At 53.9% G+C, this 13,839-nt stretch overlaps 5 protein-coding genes across 5 annotated transcripts; 3 read left to right on the forward strand and 2 right to left on the reverse strand.

The window, feature by feature from the left end:
• Positions 1–12: 12 nt before the first annotated feature.
• On the forward strand, positions 13–3,352 carry EIS1 (Eisosome assembly protein). The gene is made up of 3 exons (XM_062909638.1): positions 13–514; positions 583–2,112; positions 2,163–3,352. Exons 1-3 carry the CDS (start codon positions 460–462, stop codon positions 3,086–3,088), a joined length of 2,511 nt encoding a protein of 836 aa, XP_062768446.1. The 5' UTR covers positions 13–459; the 3' UTR covers positions 3,089–3,352.
• A 60-nt stretch (positions 3,353–3,412) lies between these two features.
• Positions 3,413–4,681, reverse strand: KIN28 (TFIIH complex serine/threonine-protein kinase subunit kin28; the record flags this gene model as incomplete). Its single annotated transcript, XM_062909639.1, has 1 exon — positions 3,413–4,681. The coding sequence occupies one exon, from the start codon at positions 4,679–4,681 to the stop codon at positions 3,413–3,415; it is 1,269 nt and encodes a 422-aa protein (XP_062768447.1).
• Positions 4,682–5,563: 882 nt separating this feature from the next.
• On the forward strand, positions 5,564–6,633 carry QC763_205950 (uncharacterized protein; the record flags this gene model as incomplete). The annotated part of the gene is given in 3 exon segments (XM_062909640.1): positions 5,564–6,044; positions 6,122–6,410; positions 6,429–6,633. 3 exon segments carry the CDS (start codon positions 5,564–5,566, stop codon positions 6,631–6,633), a joined length of 975 nt encoding a protein of 324 aa, XP_062768448.1.
• Positions 6,634–6,929: 296 nt separating this feature from the next.
• QC763_205960 (uncharacterized protein) lies at positions 6,930–12,115 on the reverse strand (the record flags this gene model as incomplete). The annotated part of the gene is made up of 4 exons (XM_062909641.1): positions 11,783–12,115; positions 9,080–11,729; positions 8,157–9,018; positions 6,930–8,101 (listed from the first exon to the last, which is right to left on the reverse strand). Exons 2-4 carry the CDS (start codon positions 11,615–11,617, stop codon positions 6,930–6,932), a joined length of 4,572 nt encoding a protein of 1,523 aa, XP_062768449.1. The 5' UTR covers positions 11,618–11,729; positions 11,783–12,115.
• Positions 12,116–12,269: 154 nt separating this feature from the next.
• FYV4 (telomere length regulation protein) lies at positions 12,270–13,260 on the forward strand (the record flags this gene model as incomplete). The annotated part of the gene is made up of 2 exons (XM_062909642.1): positions 12,270–12,297; positions 12,464–13,260. The coding sequence occupies 2 exons, from the start codon at positions 12,270–12,272 to the stop codon at positions 13,213–13,215; spliced, it is 780 nt and encodes a 259-aa protein (XP_062768450.1). The 3' UTR covers positions 13,216–13,260.
• Between the last annotated feature and the right edge of the window lie 579 nt (positions 13,261–13,839).

A 13,839-nucleotide genomic window follows, 5' to 3' on the forward strand; every position in this document is an offset into this window, starting at 1 on the left:
TGTCCAGCAAGCCGCCGAACGGCCAACAGTCTGGAGATGAAGGCCGTCTTATCTCATGGAACACAAAGCCCTCATAGCCTAGAACTGGGTCCAGCTCCATTTCTTTTTGCCCAACATCAGACCAACTCTGCCGGCCCTTATGATTGCGCTCATCAGACAATCCAATACAAACGCTGAGACCGACCTATCCGACCAGGCTGTCTATCAATCTATTGCCTACCTATTCTCACCACCGAGCTGGCTACCCCATCTCACCGATCACCTGCATCTTTTGTTGCGCCTGGAATATTGAATTTTGTCTACAGCACAACTCACTGCCTACGTAAAGTCGCAAATCATCTCCGCCATCTGCCTGAACTGGGACTTTGGGCTTTTCTTGTGCAACTTCGTTTTTCCACTCACGAATCTCAATCAATTGCGCAACCTTCATACCTAAACATTCACAACATACATAGCGCAATGGTGTCGGCGTCACTAACCACACACGGGGTCGCACCTCGTCCCATAGCTCAGAGTAAGTTCCTTGCGGAGGTTCCTTCCTCTGACTTGCCCCATTGTTGACGTCAACTTACAACTCTGCAGATAATACGGGCCGCCTGAGATATGCAAACGCCGAAGACCTTCCCGGCTACCCATCTGCTGGACTGACCGAGGGGAGCGCTGCTGCTGCGAGTGCTGCTGCCACACTAGGCTGGGCAAACAGAAAACCGACAGAAGTCTGGAAGCCCAACTCCAACATCACCAGTACATCCGCCTCAACCGCCGCGCTCTTGGCTGCCGGCAACAAGACATCACCAGTCGGCCGTGAGAACCAGCCCGTTGGCACCGCCGGATCTCAAGCCGCTGTGGCTGCTAGTTCAGCACAACGGCAACCGAAAGCACCATCATCACCGCCATCGCAGTGGGTGTCGTCAGCGGCAAACCTGGCTTTTAGTGCTAACAAACCGCCGCCGCCGCCAGCCATCACCGTATCAAATGCAGCTGGGACGACCCCGGAACCAGCTACTCTTGGGAGGCAGAACTCTCTGCGCGCTGCCAAGGGGGCCATGGCAGGTTTGAGACCACGAGCAAAGTCGACTCCTCAACCTGTGGTGCAAGAGACATATCCTGACCAAGCGAACTCCGCTTCGAATGCCCTGAGCGCTGCCACAATAGCACACCGACCAACGCTATCCGAAACGGGAGGAGCCGTTCCATTCACCACCATGGACAGGACGATGTTTACTTCGAACCCACCCGTCAGGCGTGAAGTGGAGGAAAAGCAGAGAGCCGATGTGCTTCATGCTTCAGCAGTGGCCATGGCCAAGAGAATGTATAACCAACAGCAACGTCGGACAGAGGAGAGCACGAAAGCACATGCCCGATCCTCATCATTCCCCCGACACGGTCCAAATCGCCCACTAGATGCCGATGAAGAACCTCCCGTCATGCATAATAACCTGCAGGAGGCAGCATATCGATTGGCGCAGGAACGCCTTGCTAAACTGCAGGAGGAGCATCAGAAGAATCGGAACATGTCGGACTATTATGGAACACCAGGAGGGCCAAGCCGCACCAAGTTCGGAACGATCAGAGGGAGGCTCACTAGGAAACGCTCCTCTAGTGACGGAGATCTCCTCGAGGACCAACGACGTTCCCAGCACATCCGGAAGCAAATGTCGATGCTGAATAGCAAGCTGTCCGAGGTCGATGAAGAGAAACGAGCCAAGGACCGGCAAGCTTTACTTGCCGCTGCTCAACGCAACGTACGGGCTCAACTTCACGACATGGACGAGAAGGTGCTGGCAGAAAAGGGCGGAATCAAGGCGAAGCCCATGGGTGACTGGGAACGCAAAGCCTTGATAGCTGCTCAGACGAGGTTCGACGAGAACAATACTTCGTATCACTCTGGAAAGATTGATATCGGTGGTGGAAAGTTTATGGACCAGTCTGAGGTGGACGCGATTGCCGCCAGAAAGGTTCAACCTTTGCTGGACGAAATTAACGAGAGGGCTGAACGTGAACAGGCGAGATTAGAGGAGGAGCGTCTGGAAGAAGAGAGACGGCGGGAAGAGGCTAAGAGGGAAAGGCTGAGAGAGAAAGAGGTACAAGATATTCATAAGAAACTCAAAGGTATGTTACTCCTCTCTTCCAGTGTCGTCTCAGCTGCTAACATTTTCAAGACCAACAGAAGGAAGACGAAAAGGCTCGCAAAGCTGAGCTCAAGGAAGAAAACAAGAGACGCAAGGAGGAAATCAAAGCCATCAAACAGGAGCATAAGCTGGCGGCGATGGAGGGTAAACAGAAGGAGAAGGAGGTGATTGGCCCCCCACCAGCAGTTGACACCGAAGAGACAGCCGTCGAGCCCGTCGCCGAGCCATCACCGGAGACAGAGGACAAGCAACCCACCACCGCGCACCGGCACGCCCTCTCCATCAGCTTCCCCCGCCGGAAAAAGATCACCAAAGAAACACCCTCCTCACCTGAAAAATCCCCCAAATCAGAAGGAGAATCCCACGGCAAAGTCCGCACCTGGCTTCTATCCCGGCTCCCCCGTCCTCGCGCCAAATCCTCCAGCGCAGCAGAAGGCCCCAACGACCCAAGCACAGCCAAAAAAGGGGCCTTCATAGGCGGAGCAGCCCTTGCTCGCTTGGTACACAACAACTCCAGCTCCCCATCCGTAGCCGGCTCCCAACCCCAGGCAGCGATTAACCGCCCTTCCACCTCGGGAGCAGACAACCTTGGAACTAGCTCCTCCCTGCACGAAGTCGCGATGGCAGGCAGACCACAACCCCACGACGAGCCCGGGGAGGCAAGTGGGCTGAACCCTCCTCCACCTGCGATTGTCCGTCCGGTTACGCCAGCGAGGACGATATCGCAAGTTAGCGTGCCTGTCTCGGATGTCTCGGAGAGGACGGTGAGCAGTTTGAGTAGTAGTGATGACGGGCATACGGTGGATAAGTTTGTCGAGGCTAGGAGTCAGCTGGGGAGTCCGCTGACGCCGCCGAGGACGCTGGGTGGGAGGTTGGGGGTTCCTGTTGCGGGGAGCAATGGGAGGTCGAGTCCGTTGGGGAGGGAGTCGAGGTTTTCGGAGAATTTGTCGGAGTAGGAGACGACTGAGACGATGACGGGGTGGTTGATGGGGTGGTTCTGGAGGAGGGGGTGAAAAACGGGTACGGGAGGCGTCTTAGTAATGGTGTTGTGGCTGGAAGTAAGCAACTTTGTCACTGGTTTGGGGAATAGCGTCAAGTTTGTAAGGTTGGGCAACGGTGTCCTAGCAAAAACAGAATGTGTGGTCATTCTGTCTTGTAGTCCACTTTTGTTTCTTTTATACGACCATTCATATACCCTGTGCTGTGCTTCCCTCTTGAGGCCCTTTCCCAAATGTCCCAAACGCCGACCAATGCGATATTTTCGTATTCATCCTGTCTCCTTATTTCATAGCCCCAAAATCCAGCTTCCTCGCCACTTTGCTCCCCCTATCCTCCCCCTCCAAAACCCCATTCCTCCTCTTCAAATCCGCCCCCATCTTTTCTTCCCCCCCCCCGCTCTTCCTCGGCAAATCTTCCTTTCTCGTCGGCTTCGGCTCTGTCCTCCACCACCTGTGCTCCAGCATCTCCCTGGCCGTGATCCTCTTCTTCGGATCCAACGCCAACGTCTTGACCAACAAATCCACCCCCTCCGACCCCACCGCCCCGAACCGTCCCATGTACGCCTCTTTTCCCCACACAGGCGTCACCTCGCTGGGGACGGTATACTGGCTCAACTGCGTCACGCCCGGCCAGTTATCCTCCGTCGGCGTCCCAATCTGCTTGCAGATCAGCGCGATCTGTTCCACCTCTGTGTTGCCCGGGAGATACGCGGTTCGAATGATCAGCTCAGCGAACACCATGCCCACAGACCATATATCCACCGCGCCCGAGTAGTGCCTTGCGCCAAAGAGGAGCTCAGGAGGCCGGTACCAGCGGGTGATGACCGTGGCCGTCATCCTCCATCCCGGATCGGAGAACCCCCTCGCCAGACCGAAATCAGCGAGCTTGACCTCCCCATCAGCGGCGATGAGTAAATTGTTTGGTTTGATATCCCTGTGCAAGACGTAATTCTCGTGGCAGAACCAGACCGCTCTCGTGAGCATGCCCATCCAGGCTTTTATATCCCCCGCGCCGTACCGGACCCTGTCGACGTCCTTGATGAGCATTTCCAGGTCCCCGAGGGGGAGGTACTCGAGTACTAGATTCAAGTTTTGGTCTTTGGAGGAGAAGACGGAGTAGAGCTGGATGATGTTTGGGTGGCCGCGGAGTTCTTGGAGGTGCTTGAGCTCTCGGACGGCGTCGGGGGCGAGGCCGTCGTTGTATTGGGCTTGGACTTTTATCTTTTTGATGGCGACGAGGGAGGTTGGGTCGGAGCGGGAGTGCCCCAAGTAGACGTTGGCGTAGGTGCCTTCACCTAATTTGCGGCCTTTGACGTATTTGCGCTTTTCGAGCTCGTTCATTTGTTCGATTGGGTCGAGGGTGAGGGAGGGAGGGGGGGTGGTGGAGGAGGAGGGGTCTTGTCGGGGGAGGGGGAGGATTGGTTTGGCTGCTGAGAGGGGAGCACCGCTTGGGGTGCCATTGCTGGAGGTTTGTTGAGAGGAGGGGGGTTGGCGTTTGTGAGGGGAGCTGAGGGATGGTTGGGGGGGGTAGACTAGGGGGGAGACAGCCATGGTCGCGGTGGCGGTGGTGAGGTGAGGTTGTGGTCAGTATGTATCGTGGGCTGTTGGAAAGTCAATCTGGAAGGTCAATCTGGAGTTCAGCCTTGCAGTGGGCCGTCCGTGTGTGGGGAAGGTGTTGATTCCATTAGGGCGGTGAAGGACGGGTGACAAAGCGTTGACAGGGGTCTGCTGTGTCTTTCGATCCGCCAAGCCCACTATAAATCGGCAGAGCCCCCTCCCCCCTCCGCCCGTTGGAAGGGTCCACACTGCAGCGCCACTGGAGTCACTGCGTCACCTCACCAGCATGGCCCTTCCTGACGTCACGCAAACCGGCAACGAACCATCTGGTCATGCTCCTGTCAACTCATGTCCCTGTTACACCACCACTTTGATAGCCAGTTCGGACTTGCAGCTTCCCGTGTTCCCGACAGAAGAGGTTTCGAGAGATAGGAGAAGAAAACACAGGCTGGCAGCACGTCTCTCTCTTGTCTGACCCTTAACTCCGGCCTTTTATGAACACGCAAGCAAGCAATGCCGATGATGGGAACACGGCTTATAATACAGCTAAGAAGACGATGATACCCCCATAGCCGCGTTGTGTCTCCTCGGGTTTTTTTTTTTTTTTTTTTTTTTTTTTTTTTTTTTTTGCTTTTCTCTCTGGTCCTGTATTGAATCGCCTTGGTTCCCACCTCTTGATTTTTCATCCCAGCTTTTTTTCCCACTCACTATTCAGAGTGTCACCCTCGTTTGTTGTTGAGGCGAGGTCGTCAACACCAACCAACACTTGGAGGCACCACATATCAAACAAACAAACAACACACACACACACACACACACACACACACTACCACTGTCCCATAGCACTAGACCGCTCACCACTCACAACCGCCCAAAATGCGCCACCTCCCCTACCTCTCCTACTACCTCTACCCCATCCTCGCAGGCCTCATCTGGCTAGCCACCCTCCTCGCCCTCCTCATCCACTGGCTCGTCCCCCCCGTCTCCCGAGCGCACTACCCCTCCATGGCAGCCTCCCAACAAATAGCCTACATCTCCGACGTCGGCGCCTCAACACTAAAGCCCCTCTTCATCACCGGCTGCGTCCTCACCACTGTTTTCCTCGACATCTCCTTCGCGGCAGATTACTACCTCCGCCACAAAGGCCGGTTGGTCCCCAACCAAACCCGGACGGAGACAGTCCTCGCCTTTCTCACCATCGGGTTCGCAATCATTGGAACTGTCGGGTTGATTTTGCTCTCGGTGTTCGACACGGCGAGGTACCCGAAGCTGCACAATATTTTTTTGCTGCTGTTTATTGGGGGGTATGTGCTGTCGGCGATTTTTATTTGTTGGGAGTATCAGCGGTTAGGTCAACGTACGCCCCCCTCCTCCCCTTTGTTTGCCCTTCCTTTCCCTCCACTTTCAGGTTACTGACCTTGTGTGATGTGATAGACTATAAACACCACCACCACCTCTCCACATCCTTCTGGATCAAACTAACATTTGTCATTCTGGAAATCTTGCTAGCGATCGCTTTTGTGTCATGCACATTCACCCAGCACTACAACGCCGGCGCGGTGTTGGAGTGGGTTATTGCTTTTATCTTTTCGGCGTACGTGTTTAGCTTTGTGGTTGATCTCTGGCCTGCGATCAAGACGCAGCCAAATTTGAATTTGCACAACCCAAGAGAAAAAGGGATGGGGTTTGAGGGGAATGGGGGGCAGGTGGTGAATGGGAATGGGTATGGGAATGGGGATGGGTATGGGAATGGGGATGGGAATGGGACGGGGGACATGAGGTATGTCGGGGCGAGCGAGATGGAGGAGGGCGGGGGGGAGAGTAGCGGGAGTCATTTGCCCATTCAGGGGTATGGGAATGCAGTGGGCGGTGGGCCGGTGATGGGGTTGACGGATCACAGTAGCAGGCCGGTGACGAGGGAGAGGGGGTTGGCCGGTAACTTCTAATTTTCTGGGTTTAGCTATGCTTGGAAGGGAGTTTTAGTTGGGGTTCTCTGGTCTGATCTGTTTCGGGAGAAGAGCGGGGGTTGGATATGGTAGATGTAGATACGATTCTGGTTTTTTGTCTGGTCGTGTCTGTCGGTAAATTGCATAGCCAAGAGCGCTTCTTCAGAACAAACGTTTGGTATGGCCGGAAGTTATCCCTTCGTTTTATTTTCGAACTCTGAACCCATATATTGCCGTGGAGAAACGTTTCTCATACTCATCAATCATAAACATCACGCTAGTCTTCTACCGCTTACTTACGCCCTCCCCTCGCCGTTCCTAATGACCATCCTCCCCTCCGCCGCCTCGGCAGCCAAAAACCCCCTCGTCACCGGATCCTCCACCAACTGTCTATCAGTCCCCTGCTGCTGCCCCCTCTTCAAATGCCCAAACAAACAGCTCCACAAATCCTCCCCCTCCACCACCTCCCCCGCAATAACCCCGTCCCTCCCCATCAACCTCCCCAGCTTAGCCTGCTGCATCTCCAACCTATCCGCCTCTTCCAAATCCACCACCGCCACCACTGTCCCAGGCCTCTTTCCCTTTCCTTTGCCCTTCTTGCCATTATCATCATCCTGCTGCTGTTGTCCCCCCCCACCCCCAATATGCTCTAACCTCTTCCTCACACTCAAATCATATATCCCCTCCTCGACCGTCCCCTCCACCAGATACAACCACACCGTCGTCTCCTGCTCCTGCCCGATCCTGTCCACCCTTGCTATCGCCTGCAGTTCAAGCGCAGTGTTGAGCATTGGTTCACAGATGAAAACATGGCTTGCGTTGACTAGATTCAACCCCGAAGAGTGTGCTCGCGCGAATAATAAAAAGACTTCAACGGAAGGGTCGGATTTGAAGGAGGTGGTGCCGTTGGGTTTGTCGAAGGAGGTGTACCCTATGTGATACCTCTTGCAAGCAAGAGCGAGGACTTCGAGGAATTCCTTGTATTGGGAAAAGATGATTGATTTCGCTCCGGGGTCCGAACTTCGGAGCCAGAGGAGATGGCGGAGGAGGGTGTCGACTTTGGTTGTGTATGAGGGCCCGAAGGAAGGGAGGTCGATGGATTTGATTTGGGAAAGCTTTTCTGGGTTGAAGGTGCTGTAGATTGTTGTTGTGGGTTGGGATGGACTGGTGGGGGAGGAGGTTGATGAGGGCTGATCGTTGGGACTGGACGAAGGAGCAGGGGCTGTTGTTGTTGACTCGGGATGGAGTTTGAGTTCCTGAGGTTTGAGACTTATGTCGTGGAGGTTGTTGGAGTTGAGCTGCCTCTTGCAGACGGGGCACTTTCTGTGGGCTTTCCACCAGAGAGTTATGCATTCTTTGCAGAACTGGTGGCCGCATACCGTCAAAACTCCGATCGAGAAGGTGGATTGGCAGATGATGCACGTCTTGGACTCTTCGGAGCCTGATTCTGTGTCTTTCAGGTGGATCACTACGAACAGTGTTAGCTAGAGATTCGACATATAGTCATGATGAAGGGGACTTACAGTATCTATGCTTGGCTTCAGCAGCTGCAAGCTTCCCCTGCAAAGTCTGCACTTGCTTGTCCGCCGTCCGAAGCGCCGTCTGAAGAGGTCCCTCCTCTCTAGAGCCCTCATAATCACCGACCATATCGGAAACCTCTTGAAGCTGACGATAAAAGGCCAACCGAGCATTGAGCGTATCCATGCACTTTTCTGTCTCCTTCTCCATGGACGCAACAGCCTTCGCCTGGTCATTCTGGTGACTAGTTGTCGACTTGAGCAGTGCATCGGCAATCTCAAGCTCGGCAGCAGCCCTTGCACTTCCTGAAGCTGTGTCTTGTCTCAGCTTCAGAGTCAAACCTCGCAGCTCTGATACCACCCCTCTCAATGAACTGAGTGCCTGCCCCTCAACAAAAGGAGGCTTGATAGCCTGGCTCTCAGCAAGAAGCTGGAGGAGCTTTTCGGGAAAAGGTCCGTCTCCCTCAGCCGCCATCCGAGCAGCAACTTTGGTCTCATGTTCCACCAAAAAGTTCTTCTGTCCAGTTACCGCGGCTGACCGGTCAGCAAGAGCGGTGCGGAGGACTTGAAGATAGACAAGAATCTCGTCTTGGAGCTTGGTCGATTGCTCGTACTCTTCACCAGTGACCTCGTCGTTATCTTCGTCGACCAGCGGTTTGAGAAGAAGCTGAATAACGTGCTCTCGCCATTCATCTATCTGGTTTGCTTGTTCGTCCAAAGCCCCGCCGATGTCTGTCAAGGCATCGACGATTCTGCTCGTCTCGAGTCCCGATTGACTGGGAGGCTTGAATTCAGGGATCTCGGCAAAATTTTGCTCGGCAGCCCGATGAGCCAAGTGCTCCATTAGCTTGGTAGCCTTCTTGTGGCTCTGAAGGTTGTGTTAGTCAGATCCCACTTTTTCCGGAAGAAGCAGAATTGTGATGACACACCTCTTGAAGAATCTCCTTTCTGATCTCTTTGGCGCGGTCATAGCTTTCCACCTCGAGCTTCTCCAGCTCTTTGAACTCATCCGAGTCCTTCACAGTCGACGTCTCATCTGTCTTGATCGTAAAGTATGCATTTCCACAGAAGAACACAGCAGCATGCTGTACCTCCAAAGCAGAACGCAACCTGCGTCGAGCCTCACCGACCTGAGCAGACCAAAACTCCTCACGCTCCCCCTCATCAGTCTCTTCATCGTCATCACTCTCTGATGTCGGGTTGCGAGGCTTTCGTGCTTTGCGTGCCTCCTCCTGAGCTTGTCTAAACTGTTGATGACATTCTGCAACCCAGCCATTGGCCTTATTCAGCACCTCCTTCCACAAAGCCAACGCATCTCTCACCCGCTTCTGACATGCTAGGATTTGTCCACGTGCGAGCTGCCACTGAAGCAGGTTACGTTGGTCGGTCCTCATGGCTGCCTCACTCTGTTCCAGCATGGCTTCCAGAACCTCCATGACCGTCCGCATAGGCGCAGACTTTTGGCCCAACGCTCGACGATTCCGACTCCCCACCTCGGGATGCAAAGCTGTCTGACGAAGTCGATCGAGAGCTACACGCATAGCATTCTGGACAGCGGGATCTTCAGGGTCCCAATCATCACTCAGCGGGTTGCCTTGCCTATCAAGACCGCAACTAGCCGTCAGTTCCTCGAAAAGACTCTGATAATGCTGTTCCTCGACAGCAGTAAAAGGCATCGTGATGACATAGCGCTTCTGAGGCGGGATCTTGATCTCGCTCTTGACCATGGATTTTGTGTGGCGCATAGACAGAAGTCGAAATAGCTCTCGGAATGACTGCTTGTCTCGCCTTGAGATGAGATTCCATACCTTGCCAGGGACTGCAAAGAGGTCGTAACGGAGGAACAGAAGAAGACCACGGAGATCCTTCTGGATATCGTCCTTCACTGGCGTACCAGTTACCCCCCAAGCATTAATCCTTGGAATTCGACGAGCCAGTTGCGCTGCGTTGGTACTCCAGTTTTCCACCATCTGGGCCTCGTCGATGCACACTCGCCACCAAGAGACCTGTACAAGAGGGGACTTGACCGATTCATATTGTTTCGCGTTCCGCATCGATCGCACAGGCTCGTCAGAAGCTGCCCATATTTCAGTTCTTAGCACCTCGTACGTTGTGACTACAACATCCTGCTGAGCAAGGTACTCTGCTGAGAGTTCTTGGCCTTCTTTGGATGCTTTTCTGATTCCAGGATAGAACAGTACGTTGAGAGATGGTGCGTGACGTTGAATCTCCGAAAGCCACTGATCAAGCAGCGTAGTAGGCGTGACGATCAGTGTTGCCGTTGATGCAAGTAGCTCCCTCCCTAGAAAGTGGTCGTAGACCATGACATTGGTTTCCGGGCGAGGATGCAAAAGCATCAGGCTGATGACTTCCAGCGTCTTCCCGAGACCCATTTCTTCAGCGAGAATCCCGCCGGGGGGGCCCTCCAGAGCCTCAAATAAACCGGTATCTGTTGTGACCGCACCGATCAGCGGGCTCAAATAGATCGTGTTGCCATCAACATCATGAGCCTTCGACCAAGAAATTGGTAACTCGGTCGAATCTGACGGCAGATTTGGCACGACACCGCCCACGCCGTTGTGTGCATCTTGAGACCACCGTACACCCTCCCGCTTTAGCAACCACTGGACGGCTCTCTGCTGGAATGGGTACAGTTTTGCCTCTAACCGTGGGACCTCCATTTTTGAGACCTCTGCATCGAAGCTTTGCTTGTCTGGGACACATGCAGCCTCGTAAAAGTCTTGAGGCGACCATGAAAGCGAGGATAATTTATCCTTGGGCAGGGCCAGCTCCGGGTACCATGTCGAAAACACGATATTTCGAAGCGTCTCCTGTGGCGATGTGGCAGCCCTTTTGCTGCTCCAAACTGTAACTTGTTCATTCCATCTGACCTCAATTGAGACCTCAAGACGGAGGCCTGGACCGCTCTGCTGGATGGACATGGCCACAGCGGTCCACAGACATCCTTCATCGCCGGGATCGACACCTTGAGTATGAGCCACCTCCAACGCTGGTCTCAAGGTTGGGGATATTTCATCGCCTTGTAGCCGGAACGAGAGATGAAAGTTTGAGTTTCGGGATTTTGTCCGAGGTCCAATTATCAGTTGCAAATCGGACGAAGGGACGAATATCTGAGCCGATTGGGCATTGAAGACCTGCAAGGCGATGATATTGCTGACATCTCGGGATGTGCTAAGTCCATTGTAGTCGAAATCTGGTGCGTCGGTAATGAGAAGCGACAGAGATTCCCGTGCTACTGTTATCACACCATGGCGTGATGTCTTGGCCCGTTTTGCAGGATGTTCTGAGCCCTGCTGATCCTTGGGGACCGACATAGGGGCGGACCGAAGCTGCGTCAGAAACGCTGCAACATTTTCGCCTTCGTTGGCAGCTTCTTCCGCGGGGGATGATTTCCTTGACCTTCTCGCAGCCAAGCTTTGCGCCCTTCGGCTGGCCTTTGGGGGCATTCTTCCAAGATGAGTGACGAGAGATAAGTTACTGCCCACCCCTACATAAGGAGGGGACAGCTTCCAATGAAAAGGTTGCTGCCACCTGGTAAATTTCCATGGAATATCAGATCTACGGCAGGTTAGTGACATGAGGAGTATAAAACGGTGTATTGTCAAGCTCACGTGTGGACAACTGTTTGCCGGACTGGGTAGTCTCGAGAATATGTCCAGGTATGTGAGCGACGTTGGTTGCCTATGCGAGAGCAAAAGGTCAAGGGTGATATAAAACCGATTACCAAGCTGATGTCGTCTTCTAGCTGGGATGGACATATAGCTGGCTGGAGCAGCTTTCACGATGTGATGGCTGAAAGGATCGAATCGTGGACTGGCAAGGTCGCTGGGATGAAAGGTTATGCAGGATCTGGAGGAGTGTTGGGTCAAACGAGGAGAGCCAGGCAGGTCGAGGGGGGGCGGTAGCTTATAAGTGCCATATCAGTCCCAGTGGTTGAATTGCAGCCTTGCAAGTGGAAGACCCCACCATAAGTTGAGATTGGAGCTCGGTGATTGGCTCATGCTTTGACCCCTCCAACCAGTGCCGCCTGCCAAGATCAGATTGTGGTCTGTGCGCTGGGACCTTGCATGGCAGTTGAACGGAAAAACTTTCGACTCCATGGAGCGCATTCGACCGACGAGAGGAAGTGATTGACTGCCGCCAAAGGACCCTTGAGGCTATCTCGACCGGGCGAGACCACATACTAGAACCGAATGTCAGGAGGAGTTATTCCATAGGTTAGTTCCCCCGCCGCCACAGCACCTCCCTGGTACTATGAACCAACCAGTCCAGCCTCCTAATTCTCTCAACAGCGCACATGAATTCGCTACGACTCCATTCTGCCTTCGGGCTCCTGCTCCGACCTGCCGCTGCTGCCCCGGTTGGTGTTTCGACCGCTGTCCACGGACTCAGAGCCTTCTCTGCGACGACATCCTCACAATCCGCCGAAGCCGCCCCATCACCTGTTCCAAAACCCAAGACATGGATCCCGAATCCCACACCATTCGTCCCCAATGTCCAGACCTTCCTCACCCTGATCGGCCGCGATCTTAAATCACACGCCTCCAAATTTCCCTCATGGGATTCACTTTTCAGCTTAACTTCTGAACAACTAAGGGAGCTCGGTGTGGAACCACCACGCTCACGGCGGTATCTGCTAAGGTGGCGGGACAAGTTTGCGAGGGGAGAGTACGGCATTGGTGGTGACTTGAAGTATGTCAAGGGCGGCAAAGCTATTTTGAAGCTGGTGGAGAAGGTCAAGAGCCCAGAGTTGAGGTTACGATATGTGGTCAACGTGCCTGAGGGCAAGGAGGTGGAAGATCTCCCGCTCAGCCAACAGGTCAGGGCGAAGGGTTTCAAAGTCAGGGGTGTCGACAAGATCACAGGTCCATATGTTCTACCACTGAAGGGTGGTAGGGCAGCTGTGCTCAAGGTGACGGAGGGCATGTGGGAAGACAAGAGAGGACACAAGGTGGATGGCGGTGAGAGAAGACGGGCCGAGGTCCGCTTCAAGCGGGGTGTTGCCGAGCGGAAGGCCCGGAGAGAAGCTCAGGGTCTCTATTAAGAGTATTGCTCTCTTGATGGCGCATCTGGATGGGTGGCCTGAGAGACGGTCTCGTCGCAATTGTAAAACTTGTACATTAATAGAATTAGACATTCTATACCCGACCGCCAGCGGCCTATCTCTGTAGGATATCTCCACCGTCAACTCGGATCCTGACGGAGCTTGATATATTGGTCTAGCAGCTGGTGACTGATGATGGGAACGAGTACGAGTATCGCAATCTGGGTAAGGGTTGTGAATGCAACAGGATATGGGAACAGGAGTGCGATCTTCCATTCCAGCATTTTGGCAAAAGGGCTTTCGACAGCACCTTCCGCATTCGAACCACGGGGGACGCGAATGCTTGGTGGTCGGTGTCCGACTTTCCACTGCATTGTCAGCCTTTACTAATGGGTCATGGAGGGGCCTTGGGACCCCAATTAACTCAAACAGGAAGCACACTGCAACCTTAGGTTCAAAAACACGCCCAATTCACCAGTCTTCCAGGCTTCAGAATCAAAAAAAGACGCCGTGATGAGGCCGAACACGAAATGACTGGTAGAACATCCATGAGGGGAATGAGAATACTTATATCCTAGCGGCCGCACCAGCAGGGCTGAGCAGAGCTTTTGCGACCTGCGACTT

This window comes from Podospora pseudopauciseta (genome assembly GCF_035222475.1).
Source record: "Podospora pseudopauciseta strain CBS 411.78 chromosome 2 map unlocalized CBS411.78m_2, whole genome shotgun sequence".
Classification (NCBI taxonomy): Eukaryota; Fungi; Ascomycota; class Sordariomycetes; order Sordariales; family Podosporaceae; genus Podospora; species Podospora pseudopauciseta.

Coding starts and splice junctions, on each gene's coding strand:
- EIS1 (XM_062909638.1), top strand. CDS start 460: ATGGTGTCGGCGTCACTAACCACACACGGGGTCGCACCTCGTCCCATA. Junction 515..582: donor ACCTCGTCCCATAGCTCAGA/GTAAGTTCCTTG, acceptor ACAACTCTGCAG/ATAATACGGGCCGCCTGAGA. Junction 2,113..2,162: donor TATTCATAAGAAACTCAAAG/GTATGTTACTCC, acceptor AACATTTTCAAG/ACCAACAGAAGGAAGACGAA.